At 38.7% G+C, this 25,481-nt stretch overlaps 1 protein-coding gene across 4 annotated transcripts in view; it reads left to right on the top strand.

Moving 5' to 3' along the window:
- Nucleotides 1-25,261, top strand: part of LOC112565893 (probable L-cysteine desulfhydrase, chloroplastic) — a 30,596-nt gene extending 5,335 nt beyond the window's left edge. For all 4 annotated transcript variants that reach the window (XM_025241763.1, XM_025241760.1, XM_025241764.1 and 1 more), the window contains 10 exons: nt 3,366-3,434; nt 8,443-8,542; nt 10,601-10,717; nt 10,930-11,024; nt 13,662-13,786; nt 15,902-16,125; nt 19,606-19,716; nt 20,934-20,990; nt 21,335-21,447; nt 23,007-25,261. In XM_025241763.1, coding sequence (XP_025097548.1) covers nt 3,366-3,434; nt 8,443-8,542; nt 10,601-10,717; nt 10,930-11,024; nt 13,662-13,786; nt 15,902-16,125; nt 19,606-19,716; nt 20,934-20,990; nt 21,335-21,447; nt 23,007-23,129 — 1,134 coding nt within the window. In that variant the 3' untranslated portion in view covers nt 23,130-25,261. The remainder of the gene's footprint in view (nt 1-3,365; nt 3,435-8,442; nt 8,543-10,600; nt 10,718-10,929; nt 11,025-13,661; nt 13,787-15,901; nt 16,126-19,605; nt 19,717-20,933; nt 20,991-21,334; nt 21,448-23,006) is intronic.
- Nucleotides 25,262-25,481: the final 220 nt, after the last annotated feature.

Raw genomic sequence — 25,481 nt, 5'->3', positions numbered from 1 at the left:
TATAACGTCCTGCATAGATGTAGTCAGCATAGATTTTGTGAGTCTAGCAAACCCACCCCATTTTACTTCCTAGAAAAACGTTGACAGATCTCTTGGATCATTCAGCAAAATCATATGACTATCAATCTGCCAGCCTTCAGCTTCTATTTTGTGTCTCTTTATAGCCCCAACATATTAAGTGGATGTTAAAGTCACCATTAAGAAAGCAGTTTTCAGCTGGAATAGTTGCAGGGAGAGGTCTTTGTCTTCAAAGCAGTATTGATGGTGATCATTGATGGTGATGACAGTATTGTCTATGGTGATTTTTGATTCCATAGATTTCAGCTTGCTGTGGTGCCTTTTGAAGGACTGTAGGTAAGGTGCTCTTTCTAATGAGCATTAATATGCCTTCTTTAAATACTTACTTCTTTTCCATTCTGAAATTCTTGTAGCAATACAGTATATCTATGGTTGGGGATCAGGTATATTTCTTGGATAGATCTGAATCTAATTATATCAGAATAAAGCCTTTCTGCGAGGGAAGGTTTCTTGAGATCCCCTCTGGCCATTAAAGATGTTGAGGGGTGTAATGAATCTCCTTTGCACATTGAGCTTTCTCTTGACAAGCAGTATTTACACCTCCAAAAATTAGCTTCTTTCAGTGGGTAGGATGTGCTCTTTTGAGGCACAGAGCATGACACTGTAACTGCACAGCAGGGCATCATCACAGTGAGGATGCTTCAGTCAGATAAGTGCTACAATCTGTCTCTTGCATTTCTACAGCTACATTCAGACTAGATAAAAAAATAACAGCAAACTCTGAATTAAAGAAATAAATATTAAAAGAAAATCAACAAATAAAATCTTTAAACTAATTCACAACATACATTTAACACATAAACAGGAACCCCCCCCCACTCCTTTCACAATAAATGTCTTTTGTTACAGTTAACTTTGTAGCTAGTCTGCTTTTGAAGCCTCCACTGTTAGGTCCAGAGCTCCAACAAAGAAAGCCAACACACAGTCTTTTCCTAGTTGCCACTCTTCTTGAAGTTCAGTAAGATCTGGCACACCAGCCAACAATGAATACAGAAAAACAAAGACAAACAAAAAAAACCCTGGACAAAAATTACATTCATTAAAAATATAACAATCATTCAGATTTAAATTTACTACACTGCCAATTTAATATTCTCTAATTAATAATTCAATTAAAAAACTTACACAGAAAAATTGTTAAAAAAATCTGAGACCGACTTACCTCAACAACTAGATAGTTTTGAACTTTCAGCCCTGTCAAACAATCAGGTGTCATACAGTGCTTGGCTGGGAGTGGAGAGGATTGCTTAGTCTATCTGCTCTTTTTCAGTTTAAAACAGTTCTGGTAGTGCAATGGTTAGCACCTGTTACCAATACAGTGAGGATTGGCTGTTTTGAGTTCAGCTCTCGTCTTGGAGATGCTGTTCTTTCTCTGCATGTGGCATCTGTTTGCAGGGCTGGCTGTCTTGCGGTGATAAAGCCTTATAGTTGCTGGCTTGACATCAAACGCAAATTTACACACACACGCACGCACCTCTATTTGTATGTATGCATAGTGAAAATGAAAGTTATAAAAGCCGCATGAGTGTTAGAAATATGTTTGTGGTTTAAAGAAGTTGGGGGTTTTAACATATGAAGGAAATGTGTTGTTATAAGATTAGTGTTACTATGTGACACAAGATGGCCGCTCCTCGTTGTGCGTCGTCTGCAGCTCTCAATTGTATTGTATTGTAAGGCTTAGAAATTCTGTTAACTAAACAGTGATGTGTTTAGGCAAGAACAAAGAGACTTGATTGGTGATAGCTGGGCATTTGACATTAGGTGATATGTAAGTTTCTGAGTTGTGGAGATTGTCAGGATGGACTGCAAGTCTAAATGAGTATGAAGAATCCTGTGTGATGTTTTGTTGATCATCATAGAGAAAAGTTGCTCACACAGTACTGCCAAGCATGCTCAAGATTCAAGTCGAATGTAGACGAAGCTGGGGCATCGTTTGTGGGAGGGAATGAGTGAACTGTGGAGGCCCCTCAGAGTCGTACTTTGCCTTCAGTGACTCATTACACTGCAGTTCTATGAGCTCCATCTGCAAATGCACAGGTGCAGTTTTCATGTTGATGGCAAATGGATTGTGAAAGATTTGGAAATTGTTTTTCTGCGCTTCAAAGTCGCTGAAACGGCGTTTAAACTCGGCACGAAGTGAGTTCAATTTTTCAGCAAAATGTGCATTTGGGAACCTTGAAGCTGACTTCATCCATCATTGTTTAGCAGCAAGGAAAGTGAAACAAGTTGCATTGGTTCATTTGTGTTTTACATAAGAACAACTTCACGTGAAATGCCTTCACTGCATCATGCATGTCAGTTATCAAGTGGTCCCATCCCTGGAGCTGCAGGTTCAAGGCGTTGAGTGGTTATGTCAGACAGAAATGCCAACTCACATTTCCACTTTTCATCCTAGAGACTGTGGAGTCTTTTTCTTTGTATACAAACTTCATTAAAAGTGGAAAACACGTTTTCTACAATCATCACATTGCTTGCTGTGTTTGACGGGAACTTTTCTGTCGTTTGCACCTCTTGTCACTGTGCCATTAACAGTGATTAACTAAAATTCTTTTGCGGGCCAGGTAAAATTTAATGACGGGCCGGATGTGGCCCGCGGGCCGTGTTTTTGACACCCCTGCTTTAAAAGGTCAGCAGTTCATGAAAAGAATAAAGGGAGAGAACAGGATATGATTAAAGATTTCTTTTTAATTATTAATTAATATGTGTCTGCTTTTACAAGTGACATGAGTCCCTTTCATTTTTTTTATAATGTTTGATTTTTTTCTGCCTCTAATGACACAGAGTAACTCCACTGTCAAAATAATTTTCATTTGAAGAAATGCTTTCATATTGACTTTCTTTGCAGGAGGTAAGAAGAGCACAGAAGTCTCTATGTAGTTTTGTTGATGGTGGTTGGAAATTGGTACTAGCAATGTCAGGGAATTTGCATAATGGTTTCCTTTGGTTTTTAAATCTTATGAATTCATCACTAAAGTTCTTGAGACATATACCACCAGCTGTCTGAATTGACAGTGATCACCCTGAGAGTGGAGTCTGATGATATGCACTATTTTTAACAATTTTAAATGTTGGCAATAAATTAGCAGTCTTCAACATAAAAATAATTGCTTTTCAGTAAAGATCAGCATGCTTTTTTAAATCAAAATTAATAATCAAAATACATACATATGAGCTATGCCTACCTTTTAAGTAAATAAAAGTAAGTTAGCATATCCAGTTCATTTCATACTAACCATGTGACTTCAACATAAACAGTATTAAACTGCTAACAGTGGGGTCTTTGACAGGAACAGTGTACATTTTTGAATCATGGAGCATTTGGGTGTGTGATAAAGGAGGCGATTCAGATTGCACAGGTAAATTATGTTCAGTTTTCATTTTATGTTGTCTGCATTTCCCTGATAGCATTCATATTCTTCTGTACTTTTTATGTAAGTTTTGGCAATTGTATGTAATCTGGCGTTAGTATGACATAAGGAATGAAACTGCTGTCAATGATTTCAGATGTAATCTTCTCCGTTTTACCCCCAATTTATTGTCATGGAAAACAAAGTACAAATATCTAGTTGTGTGGATTTGTAATGTGGTGTATGCATGAGTTGCTACCTTTAGTTAACACAGAAAATAGATAAAATCCAAGAAAGTACAATTTCAATTTGATACTTTTACCTGATATTTGTGCATTATTTAATATATGATAATTATTGTATAGTTATTGGCTATTGATGTTAGGCGAAGAATTCTTGTAAAGTTTCATATTGATGACATGTTGGAGAAAATACAACATACAATGATCATGTGTCAAGTGCTGTCAAAATGGAGGTGGCGAGAAGGTTCAAGAAAGTGTCTTCCTGATCATTCACAGCACTTTTGAAACTTATTCTTTCAAATGGGATAAATAACTTACACATGCTCTCCCATGTTCAACCTTTTAATCCTACTCACAAACAAAAAATTACTTCTTTGAAAAAAGTCACTGACAATATATTTTGAAATGGATGCAGGTTTGTTCAAAAAAGAAAAAGATATACAGTCAAATCTCTCTACTATGCCACCTACCGGGACCGAGCAAAAGTGGCATAGTAGCGAGAGTGGCATAGTAGAGAGGGTTCGTGAAAATGGCTTTATTTGTTCAAGTTACCCGTCAGTCCAAAGCAGGGGTGGGCAATTAATTTTCCCAAGGGGCCGCATGAGAAATTGGGATGGTTTTAGAGGGCCGGACTAATATAGTTAACTCAGTTTACCTAATACTGTATGTATGTATATACTGGCGGGCGGGCCGGTCAGAGACAGGAGGCCTTTGCCCAGGTCTGGTCCAAAGCTCTCAAGAATCGTCGGCTTCGCTCGCTGTCTCCTCTCATTCTCCCCCTCACCTCTTCATCCTCCACCCCTCCCAACCACATCCGCGCACCTGCATCCTGTCGCTAGTCGACCCCCTCACACCTTCCCTCCGTCACGTGGATGTCACCCGGCCAGTGACCACCCCACCCCCACATTGCCAGCCTCCACCCTCCCTGTGTGCGTGCTATGTTCCATCCACCTAACTGCAATGTCCCACACTACCATACAGTATAATAATCGAGCACTGCGCGGAATTTCACAACTTGTGTCTTTTAACAGTCACCAAAAAAGTGGCATAGTAGCGAGAGTAGGGGTGGCATAGTAAATTTTTTTTTACATTGAATTTATAGTCGGGACCGAGCAAAAGTGGCATAGTACCGAGAGTGGCATAGTAGCGGGGTGGCATAGTAGGGAGATTTGACTGTAGCAAAGCATTGGTTGTATGCAGGTGCATGAAAGTGCGTCCAAAGTAAAATAATGTATTGCAAAACAATTGTTAGGTGCCACTGTAGAAAGGGTAATCAAAGGCATGGTGAATAGCGCACAGCAAAGCTTCAGTAAAGTAAAAGGAAGCATTAGGTATCACTTTCTTCTTCTCTCATTCAAAGATTGAAGTATAATAATAATAGTGTGAGTGTTTATAGCACAGTATCTCAGCCAAAGCTCTGTTGTGCAAACACATGTAGCACCATAGTAGCTCACTAAGTTATTTTTTGTTTTTGTAGAGGGTAGTGGACTGTCCCTTTCTCACACCTTCTGCGTACATAAGTACATAATAACAAGCCTTGAACTCTACCACCGGTGGCTACTGGCTACTAGACCTATTGTTACACCCAAAGTTACAAAGTCCCCTGACCCACTTGGGAAGGCCATGACCAGGCAGTGCAGGGTGGGGTGACCACTGACATCAGGGGTAAGGGGGGTGTGAGGTCGAGGTGCATAAACAGGAGGAATGTTTGAGGGGGATGGATAAATAGCTTAAGAGTTGAATGAGGATTATTGATTTGGAAGTGAGAGTGAAGAGAAGGCAGGCCAGCTGCTGAGTTAAACTCTGAATGAAATCTACAGTTGTGTGGCATTTCCATCTTTGTTGTGTTGTTGTACAACTATTCCACCCTTATGTAGCCATAAGGGACTGACATGTTGGTTACAAACAAAAACACAAGACAGACAAAATTGCTGTGGCTCTGCAAAGTTATGGGAATGCCAGGTCATTCAAAAAGTATCATTTTTTTGTGTGAAAAAAATCTAAGCTTTGTGTCCCTTCATGACCACTTGTAGGACTGAAAAGAAAAACAGATGATGGCAGCTCATATTTAGAGCTCGCAATGACTACATATAATTACACTCAGTAAAGGTAAGAAACTTTGCAATACAGATGATCTGAAAAGACTGTCACTTGCACTGACAACAAAAGCTAAGCTAGAATGTGGCAAGAGACACTATTGTTAGAGAGAAAGTGACAATGACAACAAAACAGATTTAACAGTCAACTAGGTTCAGTGTTGTCCATTGTTTTCATGAAATGAGTTTCAAAAAGGTGTATTTATAAATTGTGCCTTCCATATACAGCTCAAACAGTAGAAGTGAGCATTCTGGACAAATGTATGCCATGCTCACACATGATAGTCCCACATAAAGGTGTAGGATAAAGGACAGCGACTAGACTATCTAGGCAGGAAGTCTGTTAAAGTAATTTTTACTAGGGTGGTCTGTACTGGGCAAAGGAAGGTGTAGGCAAAGGGCAACTTGGGCCCTTTCAACTAGCCAGGAACCTCATTTTCCAAGCCACTAGGGTTAGTGAACGGAGGTCTGTTTTGAGAAAAGGCTAACCGTTGTTATATCTTTTCTCCTGGAACTTTTACGGTCCAACATTATATTTAAGGGTCTATAGAGGGCTTCCTGTGCTATATATGTATAGGTGTGGACTACAAAGTTAAAAAATTAACTATGGATGCTGCACTACAGCATTAACAGTACAAAAGAGCTTGCAAAATAAGTTGTTCAGTTACATGCATATAATTGTATTGTGGTGTATATTTTGTTAATACTATCTTCTTGATATACTTCAAAGGATCCAGAATAATGCTGCTCGCCTCATCTACAGACCATCTAGATATGAATATATATCCTTTATTATACGCTGTCTTCACTGGCTGCCAGTCCTGGGCCGTATAGCCCAGTGGTTCTCAAAGTGTGGTCTGTGGGTCACTTTTGGGCCACAGAAGTCAGGTGGTCTGCGGCTGACAGTCATCATATATCAGCAAAGTAATGTTTATCACCTTAATATTTCATCAAAAATAACAACATTCATCACATTAACATTTTAATTAATAAAGAGCTTTGAGAAGCATGTAATTTTATGTAAACTTATTATATACTACTGTCACAACAGTACATTTAGTTTTGAATTGTCATGAAACAGTTGTGGCAATTTAAATTTAAAATTCATGGTACAGAGTGATTTTAGGCCTGGGTGGTCTGACATTTATTTTTTAAAGTGCTCCGCAGTCTGAAATCCTTGGAGAACCACTGGTATAGCCCATAAACTTTCCACTTTAACTTACTCTGCCATTTCTGGCCCTGGTTCTCAGTACCTCTCCAAACTTACTCCCATCTACATGCCTGCATGACTCTTCACTTATCTTCTGAAACCAAGCTTCTTCGAGTCCCACTAAGACAAAGGGACAGAGATCATTCCCCTACCGAGCCCCATCAGCTTGGGATGGATTACCCATTAGCCTTTGTCACTCTGTTTCTCTTGACTCTATACTTGTCAGGAGAGGGTCACAGTGAAGTCATCATTCTGAAAAGATGCGTCTTAAGTATAACATGTCTGTAATTTACTTTGTGTATAAGTGAGTGTGTATTGTAGAAGTGAGCGTGTCTGTTATATGTAAATGTGGGTGCATGGTTATTAATAATTTAGTCTATGATTTGCATAATGCACTATGAGAAAATCTTTGGAAAGGTTTTGTTAAACAAATCCTCATTATTATTATTACTGTTACTTTCTTAAAAATCTTAATCACACATTATCAATTATACACAATCTACATGAGTCATATCCAAAATGTGCAGAATGAAATAGCCTACTTTTATACTTTATGGACAAATATTCCTAGCGAAGTTGCTACTCAGTTGTCCAATGTATCAGATCCCATTAAAGTCAGCTATATGAAGATTCTTATGATGCATTTATCAGCCAAGCTTTTTTCTGAGGGGGTTTAGAGCACCACTGGCAGTAGATTATTCATTTTACTTTATACTCTCCCTACTTATGTTAATACTTTCTTGCAGGGGACAATATATGATCACTGTAACACTGATGAACAGTTATGAACAACACAATAGCTCATCAGCGTCCACCCCTATCTCATTCATTAGTAAATGGTCAGTCTGGTTTCTCTCTCTCCCACTGGATGAATACCAGTTTTGTAGAGGTCACCACATAGTAACATGGCACTTCCATGGGAGAAGCCAGTAAAGAATCCACAGTAGAGAGTTAAGAGTTTCTAGTCAATTCTTCCTAATAAATTGTATGAAAAAGTTCATTAAAATGGTGCTTGCTTTAGCAAGCATAATGTTGTGTATGCTGATTTAGAAAATAAAGTTCTCATACACAAGCAATAAGCATAGGGCTAAAAATAGCATTCCATTGAAGTGACAGAAGGGGCTGAAACTTTAATCTTGCTGCTGTCGTATGTTAGTTACCATGGAACCAAATAAGTGAGAGAATTCTGTTTACTTTCTTGATTTTCTTAATTCTTATTTCTTTGGACTAGTCTCCAATGAACAGCAGCACAATGAATTAACGACTTTTAACAGTTTAACGGATGAAATCTAAGGTAATCTTTTCCAACTTCTGTGTTGTATTTTGCAGAGTTATGTGAAGTATATCAACATGTTTCGTAGGCAGGTTTACCATTTGAAATGCACAGGCAAGAAGAATAAATTTAGCTTACTGGTCTAGACAAGTAATCTTTTACAGGTTGTACTAAAACTATTTTCAATCTTTATCAGCAGTGGCAGCTATATGCAGAGCGTCAGCCTCTGCGATTTTTCGACAGAGAACTTTTGCCACATCTTGTATTTGTCACTCGACGCTTAGCAAAGTTTGTTGGTATGTTTCTTTTTTTTTAATATTGTATATGTATACATTAAGCTACAACTTTTTATTCTATGTGTCTATGACATTGGTCATTAAGGAAAAAGAGGAGCAAACTGTTCTTAATTGCCCTTGTTTGTCATTGTGCACTTGTGCTTGCCATTGTGTCTTAAGTTGAATGTTGCTTTGTGGTAGGGTTAAAGGGACACTGCAGTCGACTGAACTAGGAATTCAGGTTAATTGATGGAGAACGGTGTACTGAACCTTTTACACTCAAAATTTTGTGTTCCTCTGGAATTTCTTACTTACAATTACATCTACATCTAAAACACATGTGTAGGCTGATTTACAGAGGCCACCACAATTTTTTGATGTCTTCAGCACCAGAGTTGTGTTTTAGAAACCCTTGTGAGTGAAAGGCCAGCAACAAAAGACCCCGATCTCTTGGCGCCCTGATTTATGACGCGCCTCGGGTGGGCCTCTTACCTCCTGACCTGTCCCAGCCGAGAGATGCACGACGCGCCGGCCCTTCCCCTGACCAGAATAAACGGCTGGCCACACTAACCCCCGGGCATCCCCTCGTGGCCCCCTCAACACCCCTGCAGCAAGCGACACGCAACACATGTATCACTTACAAAAGCACTATATACAGATTTTCATTGTCAGATGGATTGTAGCAACACCAAGCTAACAGACTATTTCAATATTACTACTGGTGTAAAACTATAGAAGCAGTGCCTTTTAGTCTTACTCTATGGAAGTGAATGCTGGAAGATATAAGCAAAAATCAGGCAGAAACTAGAGACCTTTCAAATCATATATCTGAGGAAAATCTTCAAGATATTCTGGCCAAACGTGATGGCTAATGAAGAAATTCTTTCATGAGCTACCTGCACAAGTATGATAATCATAATCCAAAATAGAAGATGGAGATGGCTAGGGCATGTGTGCAGAATGAAATCAGAGGCACCACCCAAAGTAGTTCATAGCAAGAAGAAATGTGGTCTGCCAAAAGAAACATGTTCGTACCCATTGCTATTCGCAGATCAGCCTCTGCATCCAGACGATTTCTGTATTTAGACCAGTGCTGCCAATGCTGAAAATCCTTGCTCACACATATACGAAGTTAAAAACGGCAGAAGAACTTTCATTGCTTTCTCAGAAAGGAGAGGATATTCGCCGTTGATGCTAATCCAGAATTTTGGCACTGGTACTGTTTGGAAGACCATTTTTAGGGATTGGTCACTCGAAAGGTCGATGAGCTGCTCTTCTTCTTCCGTGGACAATCCGGTTGTGTTAGGATCAGCCAGAAATAGATTACGAATCCAGTCGTATTTAGTCACATCAATTTCAGCGAAGTAATGCTGAAACCTTTCTTGCAGTCCGTTTAGATGGGCAATAATTACGTTCTTCACCTGATCAAGATTCAAGTTAAAGTCAGCCTTGCACTTACACAAGCACGGAAACATATTAAAAATATTTTCTTGGCGTATCTTTTGCATCCACAACGAAATTTTTCAGACGAAAGCATTCATCTTGTCAGTTGTTTGTAATATGGTCATGTCTTTCCCTTGCATAGAAGTATTCACAACATTCAGCTTCTCAAATATGTTCGATTAAAAGCTTCAGAGAGCTTAAAAAATAGGGCTGCCTGCTTTTTATTCCCCAAAAAGGCTATGTAGTGTCACACCACCTTTCAGCAATATGACTGCAATATAACTGCCAGTTAGACCTTTTGGATCTCTGCTGTCTCTTTATGACTTTGCCACAGTCATTGTCCACCTTTGAAACCCAACCTTACTGATGCCTTTTAAATGTTAAATACATTAAACTTGCTTCATTGCAGGTAAAAATGTGCTTTAAAAATTACATCCTGATGATGATGTGATGCTTTGACATAATGAAAAATAGTATCCAATGGTAGAAGCCTGAAATGGGGTGTAATGGAATGGCCTGAAATAGCTTCTGACATGCTCAGGACTTGGTACAAGCCACGTGTTATTTCATCTCTCTAATTTTTGGTTATTCATTCATTTCTTGTTAGCATTTTTGACATTTGAAATTTTTACCCAGGATGTGATGCCAGCGACCTTGCTCTTTTGACCAATGCAACTATGGGTATAAACAGCGTGCTGAGAAGTTTGACATTTTCTCAGGGTGACATAATTGTGTGTCTAAGTGTTACATATGGTGAGTACTGATTGGTTCTTTTATTTTAATTGTATTCTTTTTTCAAGCACCACTGTGTTCTAGGCACAAGCACAGGCTAGCCCGATCTCAGGGAGTCAAACTTCAAAGTTGAAGGCTGACTTTCCAGGTTGCATTAGTGGGTGTATGGGATGGTTTTTCAATAACAAGTTATGGTCTTATTTCCATGAAACATATTTATTTTTTACCTAAAGGTGCAGTGAAGAAGCTCCTGAGACAAATTTGTGAGGACACTGGTGCAGAGTTGAAGGAGATTCACTTAGATTTCCCCATCACTGGTGAAGAACAGGTAAATAAAAAACAACAAATAGCATAAACCATGCGAAAAAGGCAAGAGTGAATGTCACTGCTATTCATTTGACATACTTTTGATGTTATTAGTGTATGGTATCTATCTGCATATTCATTTCAGCATGCATGCATTACTTTGTGTTTACCTGCTTGGTTGACAGTAGTTTGCTACAAAAAAAGAAAGCTTACAAAACATTCATATAGGAAATAGCTCACAAAGACCAATTGCAACAGGTGCCATAGTGGCTTTGGAATGAGATAAAAACAACAACAAAAATCTGAATGGAAGAAATTAATATCCAACAGCATTTAGTCAAACAAAATGATTAAGTTGCTTTACATTGTGATACATTAAAAACATAATCTCCACATCAAAGACAAAAGTCAATAATGACAGTCACTTTTGTTGAATGTCTTATTTTTTTGTTAAAGCCCCTTCAGTCATAGATCTAATTTAGATATTACAGGTAATGTTTTCCTCTAAAAGATTATCCTATGAACTGAAGTTGCTTCAGCAACAATTCCCAAGCAACGGACATGTAAAAAATCACCAATGTGTCCTGTGGTTTACAAAGGAGTGCCGGATAGCATAGCATGCACATAAGAAGGCTCAGTGCCTTGGCTTCTGCCATCCCACTGCAAAAAAAGGTTCTGGGTTTCAAACATAGCCAAACGCAGGCTCGATCTATGTTTAAACAGAATAGAAAACTTGTTTGGTAGAAGTATGTGTCCTCATTATACTTCCACACTACTACATATGCGTTCATTCCCCATATCAAATCTCTATATCTCTCATAAGAAAACCCTGGATCCATGTCAACATTCTTTGAGTAGCTGGCTATATCAAGGGAAGCAGACTGTATGGTCCTACTTAATCTGTATTGTGCCCTGGTCCACTCAAAGCTTGGCTATGACTCCCTACCTTAAAATTCTTGATCCTATTTATCATCATGGGCTTCACATGTCTGGGTGCCTTTTACTATTTCTGTACAAAGTTTGTACACAGATGTTGGTGAACCTCCATTTTTTCTTTTCTATCTAAAACTTTTGCTCTCTTATGTCTTTGTTTGAAAGCTTATCCTGAAAACCCTGTTTTTCATGTTTAACATGCTGTCCTGTGTTCCATTTATGCCAAGTAACTTAAAACCATTATCCCTCTGTGTTATGCCTCATCTACATTCTGCTGGAGTACTAGAGTAGAGGTAGAGCCTCACCATCTCCTGCCAGCTCTTCCTTGGACTCTTCCTGTTCCTGAGATTTGTCTTGACCTTACAACATTTTATAGGGATGCAAAAGGGACCTCATCTTTATGAAAGGACCGGGAAATTTTTTGAATATCTTGGATTTTGTTCTATCTTTACAGACAGCTCCAAGATTCCACACCCCTGCCCAAAACTTTTGCTCTTCATCAGACTCCCACGTTCTATTCCTCCCTCCACAAAAACAGTCACATACGGACAATGGACGTTCTTCCTCTGTGCTTCTAAGCAGTGGAACTTTCTTCCACATCACATTCGCCACTCTTTGATTCAAATGTAGCTTAGTGGAGGGGGTTGTGGCAACAAACTTTCAACACACTCGGCATCTTCAGAGGCACTAAACATCAGGGCTGTCCCTTACTGTCGCATGTCTGTGCCATCTCTCTCATCCGCCGACGTCTGTTCTCCTGTTTCATCTCAGCTCTGCCATTATATACCTCTCGGAAGGCTAAACTTTCCACAATGCTTCTATACGGCCGGGACAATTAGGAGCTTTAACCCTAGCCAATCACTGCCAAGTATCCTCTTTTGTGATGCCTCAGCAGGTCCTGCCAACAACTACCAATCAACCGCCCACCCCGCTAAAAAATAACAATAAACAGCCTACCGGCTGTACAAGAGCTACATTCAAACTTTCTCTGAAAACATGTTCACAAAGTACTATCCCTAAATTTCTATTCTTAACTCCCTTGCAATACTGTCATATTAAACGTCATGTAATGACTCCATCTTTACACTGTTTACAGTACCTACATCCCTTCATACTTTTATTCATTGCATTATGTTCTACTTTTGTACTTCATCTTTATGTTGTTCAGTGTCCCTATAAATACCTCACTGTCCACTGGTTGTTATCTTTTATTTATCATGACTGGTCTGCGCAGAAAGTGCTATCTTGGTCATGATGCTGCACGTTATAAGTACCCTTTATTATTATTACATGGTGGATCTGTAACTGCAGCAGCAGGCCTCTTCAGCCTGTCTTGCAGATGGTTGCTTCATCTTCTCTATGTCTATCTTCACGGTCTACATTCAGTCCCTGTGGCAACACCACTGGGACACTCTAGACAAGTGCTGCTATTTGAGACTGAATGCACTGCTCGTTAAGGCATCAATCTGTTGGAAAAAATTTCCTTTGTCCGCTACTCCTTTAAACAAATGAATTATTTGGAGTGTCAGCAGGCTTAACATTTCACTAATCTCACCCACATGCTAATTGTGTGTAATTATCCTACTCTATTCCAAGAATTTTTGTGTTGCACACTCTAATCTTCAGTCACTAGTAATATTTTTTCCGATGTTAGTATTTATCATTGCATTAATACATGGAAAATTAAAATGTAATGTGTATTGAACCTCTTTATGTCTGTTTTCAGGTTGTGGATGCAGTGAGACAAGTGATAAGTAAAGAAAATGTGAAGCTGGCAGTGTTAGACCACATCCCTAGCAATGCACCATTTATTTTACCACTTGAAACCATATTGCCCATTTGTCATCAACAGTAAAATATTATTATCTTCTTATTTTGCAAGTAACCTATCAGATGTGGGTGTTATCTTATTTTCAACTATAGCTTTACATTTTTTTAATTGTAGCTTGAAAAATGTTTTCACAACTTTGCTTTCTTTTCTTTTTTTCCTTCTTGGGATCTTCAGTAGGTTTCTTGCTACTGGATAGCTTTCAAACTGACTGTTTTCCACTTACAGCTTCAAATTTTGCTGCAGGAAGTTTGTGAAGCATAAGCATTTGCAACTGATTTGTCACCATCTTTGAAGGTTGAAGAAAAAAATTAATGGAGATGCCTTAGGCAGTGTCTGTAAAAGTTCTACTGTCTGAGCAGGCATAATAAAAGGCCAGTGAACAAAAGACCCAAGGAGTTGACAGGTAGAAGGGGGCTTTGTTGTGGGAGAGGACCAGAAAAAAGATATATAAAGCAGATCACCCACCACCAGTTGGTGCAACTTACCTTGTAGTGGTGTGGTGGCTTGGACCATCACCAAATAGCTAGTGGGCCTAGACTTTGCAGATGACATTAGTCTCACTATCTCATTGGCAGCAACATGCACAAACCAAACTGAGTAAGCTAACAGATGAAGCAGAGAAGACTGGCTTAAAGGTCAACAGAAAAAGGCCAAAGTGATGAGAATCAACAAAAAGCAGGAACTTCTAACCAAACTTCAAGGAGAAAACATCCTGGAAACAGACCGCTTCAAGTATCCGGGGAGCATTGTCAACAAGGACAATGAAGCAGACGATGGCATCAAAAGCTGCATCAACAAGGTCAGGCATGCTTTCAACACCTTGTGCCCCATCCGGAACTCCTGAGTATTAATCTTCCTCAGTAAGACCCACATCTTCAACACCAATGTGAAAGCTGTCCTAATGTATGGTTCTGAAACCTGGAGAGGGACAAACACCATCAACAACAAGCTCCAGACCTTTACAATTCAATGCCATATTCTGGAAATAAGATGGCCTGAAAAGATCTCCAATTGCAGCCTGTGGAAAAGAACCAACCAGAATGCCACTAGCCAAGAGCACAAATGAGGCTGGATAGGACACACCCTGTGCAAACTAGCTGACATCATTTCCAGGCAGGCACTTGACGGGAACCCTGAGCTGAAGAGGAGAGTTGAAAGACCAAAGCAGACTTGAAAAGAACAGCAGAGAACGAGGCAAATTATGTGGGAACCACATGGGTCCAACTGAAGGGGCCTGCCCAAAACCTTGTCTGCTGGCGAGGTGTAATTGCAGCCCTTTGCTCCTAGAGGAGTAACAAGAAGTAAACTAAAGCAGATCACATCAGCTAAAAAAAACATAACAGGATGAAAACCAGTAATGAAGACACAATCACAATACAGAATGTGTTAATGTAATATATATATAGTTTAATATTTTGATGAGAGTAATCATTTAAATATGTTTAAAAAACCAGACAATTTCCTTTCAAACCATGTAAATAAAAGTAATAAAACAGAATACAACAAATAAATTACCTGTTCTATCAGTAAAAGTGAAAACATTTCAGAGTAAATTTTAGAAAAGGGCTTGGTGAGCCAAAGAAAAGAATAGAATGAGACTGAACAAAAAAGCTAAAAGGCTACCTTTACACACTTCTGATGGAGGTTAGTAGTAATGAAAAGCTGTGTATCTCAGTAATTTAATCTACATATTTGATTTCTTTTACATTATTAAAGTATTTTTCGGTGCATTCTATTTACATCTAGTATATACAGAACAAAAAAGAGATTGGGGAAAATATTTCAGTGGGCCTCTCTTTTACTTTTAAACAAGTCTTCTGGATTTGGAAATTCTAGAATAATCTTTCTTTGATAGAAATAAATCAACAGCCTAAAATCCATTTCAGCAACAGTTAAATGTTAACTTGAAGGAAAAATGAAGAATTAGCATTTGTGATCTTTAACTCATTAAACAATTTGAACACTAAATCAGATTTTCAGATTTTCAGATTTTTCTTACATGGATTACAGGTTGGTCATCCTGAGAGTAAATGGGTCTGCAATTGATGTGATGATAGGTTTATTTTAAAAGTTTTCAGTTACTTCTTTCATTGAGTCTCACAATAAGGATTTTTTAATTTGTTTTCTCATTCCAGTGGAACGAAAGTGTTGATAGATGGAGCTCATGCCCTTGGATCATTGAACCTACATTTAGAAAAACTTAACGTTGACTTCTATGTCTCAAACTGTCATAAGTGGTTTTGCAGTCCTAAGGGTGCAGCATTTTTATATGTTAGGAAAGATCACAAAAACCATGTTCGCCCATTGGTGATTTCTCATGGCTATGGCTATGGATTCAGTTCTGAATTTATTTGGTCAGGTGAGTTTTTCATGTGCCTTTCTGTATCTTGACTGAAACAAGAATTACCATGAAAATGTTTGTGAAGCTAAATATGCAAAAAATATGAAAGGTACAAAAGTAATAATCCTTTATTTAGGGAATCATCCCCACTTTGCAGTGAGCTCAGTACACATGAAAAAGAGTTGCATGTGAAATAAATACAGCAGCATAAGTTGAACACCGTAACTGGGGATGGGAAGATGGTGAGGCAAGAAGACCACCATCTACTAGAGAGAAATTGGTCTTAGAGTTAGCCTTGAAAGCTTTGAAGGTGGTCTCAGTGGTAGATGTTGGGCATTTCGGACATGATGGCCAGAGAAGGAGAAGGAGCAGTACCCGAATTTGTGTGAACTGATGTAAAACACATTCATTCAGTCACCATTGACCTGCTGTACTGGCCTGCCCATTACGATCATCAAGAGGAACTAAACAGTGCAGCGGCTGACAAGGCTCACTACAGAAGACTATCTTTAGTGGTGACAGTGGTCCTGCAAGAATGGTCCATTCCTTCATAGTTACCAGTCTTGTTTTTCCCTCTGTGCACCTCAAAATCAGCATTCTTCTAAGGTACCTTTTAAGGATGGTCTAAACTCTAAAGTGTTGTGTTGGGTTGCATAGCTAACCATCTTGCATATGTTACCAGGCTTTTGATCAGGAAGGAGCACAGTTGACAGAGTCTGGCATGAGAAGTTATGGTATATGATGGGAAAATTCAACATTGAAGGTCTCATTCAAGTCTTTGAAGCACAGTATAAAAGCTCAACAAGTGCAGCATTGCTGGATAATCAAAATTAAGGAGCATACCTTCACAGGACAGTAGGCATATGTCAAGGGTACCTCTAGAACCTGCACTGTTCAGCATCTTTTTCAGAGAACATTATGTGTGAAACTCTCCGTGATCATCACGCTTTCATTTTTTTCATCAGTGGAAAGCCAGTTTGCAACCTGCACTTTTGCAGATGATATCAGTGTAATAGCAAGCACTAACAAAGAACTGCAAGATCTTACCAACAGACTGACAATTTGAACACATATGGAATAAAGATCAGCACTAATAAGAGTAAAGTCATTATCATTGGCATGCAGAGAGGTAAACATCTTTAAGTACTTGGGAACCAACCTCTCCAGAGACACCAGCTTCATAACAGATATCTGCATCAAGATTATGACAGCAGCAGCACTAATGCTAGGCAGGACAGGGTCTTGTGAAGCCATAACATCAGATTTACTACGAAGGTATCAGCTTTACAAGTTTGTAAAACTGATCCTGATATATGGATGTGAAATGTGGACACTGCTGATTTTTAAAGGAAAATCCAGGCATAGGAGAACAAGTGTCTGAGGAGGTTGCTTTGGATCTTGATAACATAAAACCAACGACTTTGTATGAAGCACAGTTGCCACACTAGTAAGACACCAGGAACCCCTACTTGCAGCAGTGAAGCTGGTCTGGTTTGCCTATGTGAACTTGTCATATTTTGTCCTTTAAGCTACCTTGAAGAATTGGGTTACAGACATGAAGGAGAGGGCTGGTCATCTTGTGCAAGACCTGGTCACTATCACCCAAAACATGCATGAGTGGTGGGCCATGTTAGCTGCCATGTCTATCCATGCATTGGTCTAAACAACTGGTACGAGTCCAATGATTGACTTTGGTCCATGTTCCATGTGGGAAATCAGGGTAGTTTCCATAGAAACATGGTCTCAAACGCCTAGATCCATCTTCTACAAAGTGCTGGATCTGTAGAGCATGGGGATTGTTAGGGACTTGCACAATCAGTACTTTATAGCAAACCTGTTGTAATTCTGTGCCAAGAGATGAAGCTAGTTCTCCCATTTGGCTTTTAAAATTTGCTTGTTATATTAATAGTTCTGTATGCAACCCTTTATAAATATATGTTATCAGCAACTGGAAAGAAAAATGAATCATAATGCTGGAAAAGAAGGTTATGAAAAGAACAGCAATTTTACTATTTATTTATGACAAAATCATACAAATTACAAAATTATGACTTCATGCTCTTATAAAGCAATTCACAAGCCTAAAAAATTTTGACATGCTACTGTGCATCAGAATCTGATCAGAGTGTGAGATCAATTGGGCTGTGACATAACAGTTGCCACAGGTGTAATGAATTTCTACCTTTTTATAGGTTGCCAACTTTTGACAAATTCTATTGTGACCTACAATTGACTGAGGTTTTAGCTAGAGAAGTAGTTACCATCTTAAGGCTTATGACCAATCACAGTCAACTTATGACACACCTCCACAAACATAAATTGCCATATGCAGATGAGTGCCCATGTAGTATGGACATCCAAACTTTGAAGCACACGTAACCAGGTTGGCTGCTGCACAGCACACACACACACACCTCGTGGAGCTGTGTGCTGTGCAGCTCAACCAGTTGTGCCCAACCTTTTCTTGCTCGAGGGACACACTGGACATGATATAAAATCTCGCAGGCTAGAACATGGGGTTTTGCTACAATTATGACATTAAAAAGGAAATTATGTAGTGTGTGGTTAAAATGAGCAGGCTGCATGAGGCACCTTCATGGGCTGGATGTGGCCCATGAGTTGCAGGTTGGGGACCCCTGGCCTAAACAGACACACTAGCCTAACATCACTGCCAACCAGTGAGAAAGTCACTCGAACCAACTTTCACAACATCCCCATCTCCCCCATTTGACTGATTGTTATGTGAGGTTTACCATCACAAAAAAGACATCTTCTGCATTATATCGGCAACTTCTATGCACCGTTCTTTTTTTAATATATTTATTTGACACTTTACATGATATTCCCTGTTGACATGCCTGCAGACAGGATTATCATCTATTGCTGATTGAACACATACTTTTTGTGAGTGCTGTGTTTTGGTGTAGTTTGAGTCAACTCCAAGCCTGGATTGTAGGCATGGTCTTGGTTGTTCTGAGTTGTTCATTCCCACCATCCTTGACAATGAGCATCTGTGAAAAGACCTCTCCTTTCCCTGACTGAGTTGCTAACACTAGCAGCATTGACTTCCTCTTGCACATCTCCAAGGATGTGGTCCTGTGTCTTGTTACTGCCAGCATCACTTGCTCATCTCACACTCACCTTTGTCAGATCCTCGCCACAAACACCATAAATAAAAGTATTAAAGAGTGAAGAATCACTGAGATTCTTTGGTATTTAAAAATGTGAGGTAGATTTTCATAGCTGGAATAATAGGTAGATATGCAATCTAGTATACACACACCTGTCTGAATTTTGAGGGATAATCACTGCAGAGATGTGTGAGCATGCATACATGTGTGTTGTGGAGTGTGTAAGAGAAGATTTGCAGAGTTGAACATTTATAGTGTTAATTATTACAAAAAAAAACCCCTTTGAGGTATTGGTCATGGTGCATATGTCAAGTAGACTGATTTTTCAGAAATGACATTTACAAATTAAAAAAAATCTATTTACCAGGTCTGAAGGATTATAGCCCTTTCCTTGCATTGCACACAGTACTTGACTTCTGGCATGCAGCTGGTCCAGATTCAATACATCGGTACATGAGAAGAATGTCCAGCCATGCAGGTATCTTTGAATAAAAGTGGTATTGTGTTTTTAAGTAATGCAAAAGCATTTCTTGCAACTGCCAAGCATGAAAGATGTTTTTGGATAAATTTTACAGGAGCAGTGCTTTGCCAAGAACATCTAGTAGAGAAACAAAACGAACATTATTTTTTTTTAATTAAAAGCATGAAACATTAGAGAAAGATAAATCTGTATTTGGTCTTAGATTGGCTGTGTTTCTGCATTATATGGATGGTCTGGTGGCGTAACGGTTAACGTCTTGTCACCAATACAGTGACGGTTGGCTGTCCTGTGTTCAGCTTTCATCTCGAGCATGCTGTTCTTTCTCTGCATGTGGCATCTGTTTACAGGGCCGGCTGCCTTGCCATGATATAGCCTTAGTTGCTGGCTCAGTATAAAACACCAATTACTGTATAGTTCAAAGATGGCTATAATGTCATTAAATTATTTATCTGCTATAGACAGCAATTGTGGCTTTATGCTCCTCGAGAAGAAACAAGGAATAAACTATAAACTATGGACAGCAACACATTTCAGTAAATAGCCTTGCTTTCAAGTCTACCATTCTCACCACCTTCATGTTCACTTACAAATACCCTGCTCAAATGATTTGAAACAATACTTACCAAGTCACTTTCAGTGTTATACCAAAAAACAAATAATTTTATTGTCAACTATATTGTCTTCTATTTTGCTATTTTACTAATACAACTTTCTTTGGAATAAAACAGTGTCAAGTGTTTGATGGCTGATTGCACCAGGTTACAGTCAGTTTATCAAGTATATAAAAATTCCATGACCACACAAACATTTGAACAGAGAAGTTTTCAGAATATATATGGTTTGCTTTTTCCTTGGAGTCATTCTGCATTAATTCTACTATATCACTGGGGCTTGTTTGATTTACACATATTTTTAGTATTCTGTGCTTATTTCGGCTGACTTCTTTGACTTTCAGAAAAGAGATGGATTTTATTTCTAAGCAAAGTTATATATTAAAGTGTACAACAAAGTGGCCAAGCAAATTTTGGGTAATATTTTGTGTTAGAAAGACATTTAAATAAACTGACCCAAACAGTGAAGCTAGTATTTCAGTTCTTTTGCAGTAAAGTTGTAAATTACTGCATTTAGTCCATCAGTACACTAGCATATTTTTGGTAAGGAGGTTTAAATGTTTGCATCCATGTGCTTTTATTTTAAAATCTTGACCATTGCAGCAGATGTCTTGTTATCTTCGTGGAGAACATCATTGGCAGCACCAATATCCATGTTTGGTAAGAATTTTTTTTATTTCTATTTTTTCATTGTGTGCAGATTATTGCATAGTAAGTGAGCATTGCTTATGTCTCGATTTGTTCCTTAGCACAAGATAGATGGTTTGATCTGAAAACCCACAGCTGCTAATTACATGTGCCGTCTCATCTTAGACTGCCTCTCTACCTTTTCAACCTGTCTTCCCCTTATAAAAATTTGCACGTTGGCTGGTCTTAAGTATTTTGTCTAGGGACCCAACGAGATAATAGCCCTTGAAGATTAGCATTCATATTTGCTCTTGAGAAAAGCTGGCTTTACTAAAACCCTGATTTTCATGGTCATTATTTTTTATTTTTGTTTGCAGGTTCCATGATTCTTGTGCAGCTTCCTGCCACAATCTATGCACACAAAAGTGTTGTTGATTACAATGAAGCAGAAAAAGTACAAAACCTTCTATATCACAGATTTAACATTGAGGTATGATAAATTGTATACAGAGGGATAACTATGTTTTTAGTAAAGCACATATGGATTTCAGTTCATATTTTTAACATCACTGAAAGCTGCAGTCAAATACTTTTTAATGAACTGAACCCACTTGATCATAATTTTGCACTTGCTTAGCCTTTAAGTATTGTAAGTCGATTTTGTTAGCTGTTTACAATCAGAAACATATTAGTCTTCACTGTGATTCAGTTATCAGTTTTGATGTAGACTTACACAATAAGCATCTTTGTCAGTATCATATTTTAGTTTTATATCTTTATAATATAAAATATTATCCATTGCTGAGTGTTGAAAAAGTTTTAAAATTTATGTTTCATTAACTTTTCTCATTCTGACTCAGCCACACTTTTAAAATTTGTTTAAATAAGGTAATAATGATTACATTCTATGTTCATAGCTGAAATAGTTGTTCTTTTTAATTTTTGCTATTTTTAAAATGACATTATAACCTTTCTTAATATCTTGGAGGCTTTGGGCCATGAAAGATGGGCTTTTAGTTGGTCTCCAGTTTGTTTTTTTACAGACTTTTTCTTGTCTTTCTGTGCGCTGACTGGCATTTCTGTAGATGCCTTACTAATCATGTTTTACATCCCTTTTCACATAGTGTGCCCCTTTTTTCTGTTAGTTTCTCTGTCCTTGATACAGTTCATTTTGTAAAAAATATTATTACCACAGAGCTTAAACAATCAAATCTTATCATTCTCTTTAGAATTTAACATTTCAGCAGTTCTCATTGCCAACAGAGTGACACCTTATCTGTCGATAACACATAAATTGTTGTTCTTGCACAAAGTGACATTCACTTTCACCTGAAATGTTTCTTCCTTTTTTAAAACATTTTGTATCATTTGCAAATACAGTGATACCTCGGTTCTCGAACGCCTTGACTTTCGACCAAATCGGTATTCGACCAGGAAATTCGAGAACATTTTGTCTTGGAATTCGAACAAATATTTGGAACTCGAACATCCGAACGTCCGAGATGAGCCGAGTTGAGCCGAATGGCGTTCATTCGGCCCAGCGCGCCTTGCTTGCGTCATCAGTGACAATAACCATCCCCCTTCCCTCCTCCCTCCACATTCATTCCCTCCTGCCATAAAGTTTGGTACAGGTACAATAAATGAAACACAATTTACTGTACTGTACAGTACATTTTTTTGGTTTTTTGTTTTTATAAATACACTTTTATTTCTTATTTCTTGTTGAGACTCGTGTTTTTCTATATATTATATACAAATTAGGCCAGTAAATAGGCATTTTCTGGGGCTTGGAACGAATTAATCCAGTTTCCATTATTTCCTTTGGGTTTCATTGCTTCGGTTCTCGAACAATTTGGTTCTCGACCGTCCTCCCGGAACGAATTATGTTCGAGAACCGAGGTATCACTGTATGGGGCAGAGCAAGGTTGGCTGGTCCAAAGCCTGCATGAGAACATGGTTGGAAAAATCCCCTTTTTTTAATCTCACAAGTATATGTCATCTCTGGTGTCAAAACTGGAGAAATAATTAAGATTTGTGTGTGTTCACAAGGTTCCAGTGAAGGCATTGCAAGGGAAACTGTATGTGAGAGTTTCACTTCACATTCACACAACTGAAGACGATATCTGGTCACTTGCCAAGGCTGTCTCCTCTCTACATGAGTTGTATGCCTGACTGTCAAATTTCATTGTGACCAGTAACGAGAATAAAAAACCCTCTATTGTACATTCTAATTGCATTCAGCAGGTATTCTATAGAATTATATTAAAGTATGTGTATATTTATGGAAGGGAAAAATTGTGAAATAAATTACAAGAAGGAACTTTTAGTTAGATTTGTGTGCTATTTGTCAATGAAATGCAAATGAGTATTCTTATGATATAGTGCATTATTTTGGTGTGAAAATTGTGTGGATAAGCATGTTTGTTCATCATGTATGATGTGTAAAACATTTACTCACACAAATCTTCACGTGGCTGGGAGGGTGTGAAATTTGTCTTTTTTTGGATTGATAGTCATGTGATGGCCAGTCCAGAAGAAAATGTTCCTATATCTAAAGGGCTTTAATAAATAAACCCTTAATATGCCCATGACAAAGAGTGTCTTCTTAAATTTTTATCTTATATTTTATTTTCTGCCATCATAAATATTGTAAATCTCAGCTTGTCATCAGGTGTTTTCTCATCTTTGGGAAATGCTCTGGCCACTCTTTAAGAAGTCCATGTTTGACGTCAGTGTGTACCGTCCAGTTTCCAAATTGTCTTTTCTCTCAAAGATTTTAGAGAAAGTAGTTTTGACACAGCCTGGGGCCTACTTACAAGAGCACCACCTTAATCCCCAAGCTCAGCTAGCATATAGACCTTTTCACAATACCAAATCTAAAGTGACCCCTGACATATCTATATATTATCTGCCCTTGAATTGATGTTTCTGTCTTAACTCTACTGGACCTGTCTGCTGCATTCAACACTATCGACCACCCTCTTCTCCTTCATAGACTCCATACCCTGTACAGAATTTATGGATCTGCATTAGCATTGGTAAAAACTTTTATCTCACTGATAGGATGCAGACTGTGTTTGTTGATTGCCAAACATCTCACCCTGATCTGCTTTCCTGTACTTGGCCCAGTTCTATCCATTTTGTATACAGAACTACTTTTTGTCATTATCCGGTCATACCAGGTTTCTCGTCAATTATATGCTGACAACATATACTCTACTCTACCGGCTAGCTGCCCACTGCAGTGGTGACAAGCGAGTGTTTTAACCACTACACTAACGGGAGCCCCTTGGCTTTCTTGAAATTTCATTTGGTGTCTTTTTGGATGCTTGGATTTAAGAAACTGGATGGTGATCATTTCCTCCAAGTTATTTGTATATGATTCTTGTAGTGAGTTTCTGAATGTCTTCACTAGCCATTACTATGTTTGGTGTAGATGTTATTTTCCAGGCTTTACAGTAGAATGTTGGCATTTCAGGGTTGACTGAGAATTAATTGGTGATTATACATCTGATCTTCTATGTCTTCTCCCTTGCCACCTGGCTCTATTCCATCTTGATTAATGGCCATTGAAGTAACAAAGTATAAGATGGCTGCAGTCCTTCAGTTTGGTTTTTCATTGCATTGTCTGTTGGTTTGGGACTAATAGTTTGTTTCTATAAGTTCATCAGATGGCAGATTTGAGATTTTCTTAGCATGGTCTTCCATTCTGTGGACTGCAGCTAACCTGAGTCAGTAGCCATCCCTCTCCCATCCCCAAACTTTTGTGTATGGTTGTTCTGTTCCGTCCCCCCACTTACAAAGAAACAGTGGTTTTTAGTGTGGTATGTTTCCTGGGAACATAAGATATGAACATTGTTATTTCAGAAATTCTTGTAGTTTCTTGCTTTTTATAGCCTCCTCCATTTCATTATGCTACTGTGAGCAGTGTCTCATTGGGTAGGTTATGTTGGCAGTAGTTCAACTCTGTCTCCAAAGCTGGCAGAGTTGCTAGTGGATGCTCTTCCCCTCAAACTGTTGCACAGGAGATGAAGAGCCACATTGTTGAGGTGTGTTAATATCTAATCATTATTTGACATAGCATGTGCACTTATTTCCATAGGGATCCCTGGCACTTCTTGGGCGGGTTCCATGTTCCAGTTTTATTTTCAAGATTTTCTCCTCTAGGTCCACTATATTTATCCTGGGGGCTAATTCTGCACAGTGTATGTGGCCAGCACAACAATGAAAAATTCAGGCTATGTGTTGCAGCAGCAGCAGCAGCAGCAGCAGCAGCAGCAGCAGCAGCAGCAGCAGCAGCAGCAGCAGCAGCAGCAGCAGCAGGTAGAGCAGCAGCAGCAGCAGCAGCTATAAGCAAGCTAAGCAAGTTGCTGTTGTAACTGACTGTGATATAGACTAGGATAGTTCAATAAGGAATATCCCAATAATGGCTCCACTGCTTGCACCAGCAATCCATGTAGCTTCCTCTGGAGTTTTCGTCCTTGGAACAGAAACTCACACATCCATCAGTTTGTGTTTCTGTGA

The sequence above is a fragment of the Pomacea canaliculata genome, linkage group LG6, assembly GCF_003073045.1.
Source record: "Pomacea canaliculata isolate SZHN2017 linkage group LG6, ASM307304v1, whole genome shotgun sequence".
Lineage (NCBI taxonomy): Eukaryota > Metazoa > Mollusca > Gastropoda > Architaenioglossa > Ampullariidae > Pomacea > Pomacea canaliculata.
This window is presented reverse-complemented; position numbering and strand designations above follow the sequence as displayed.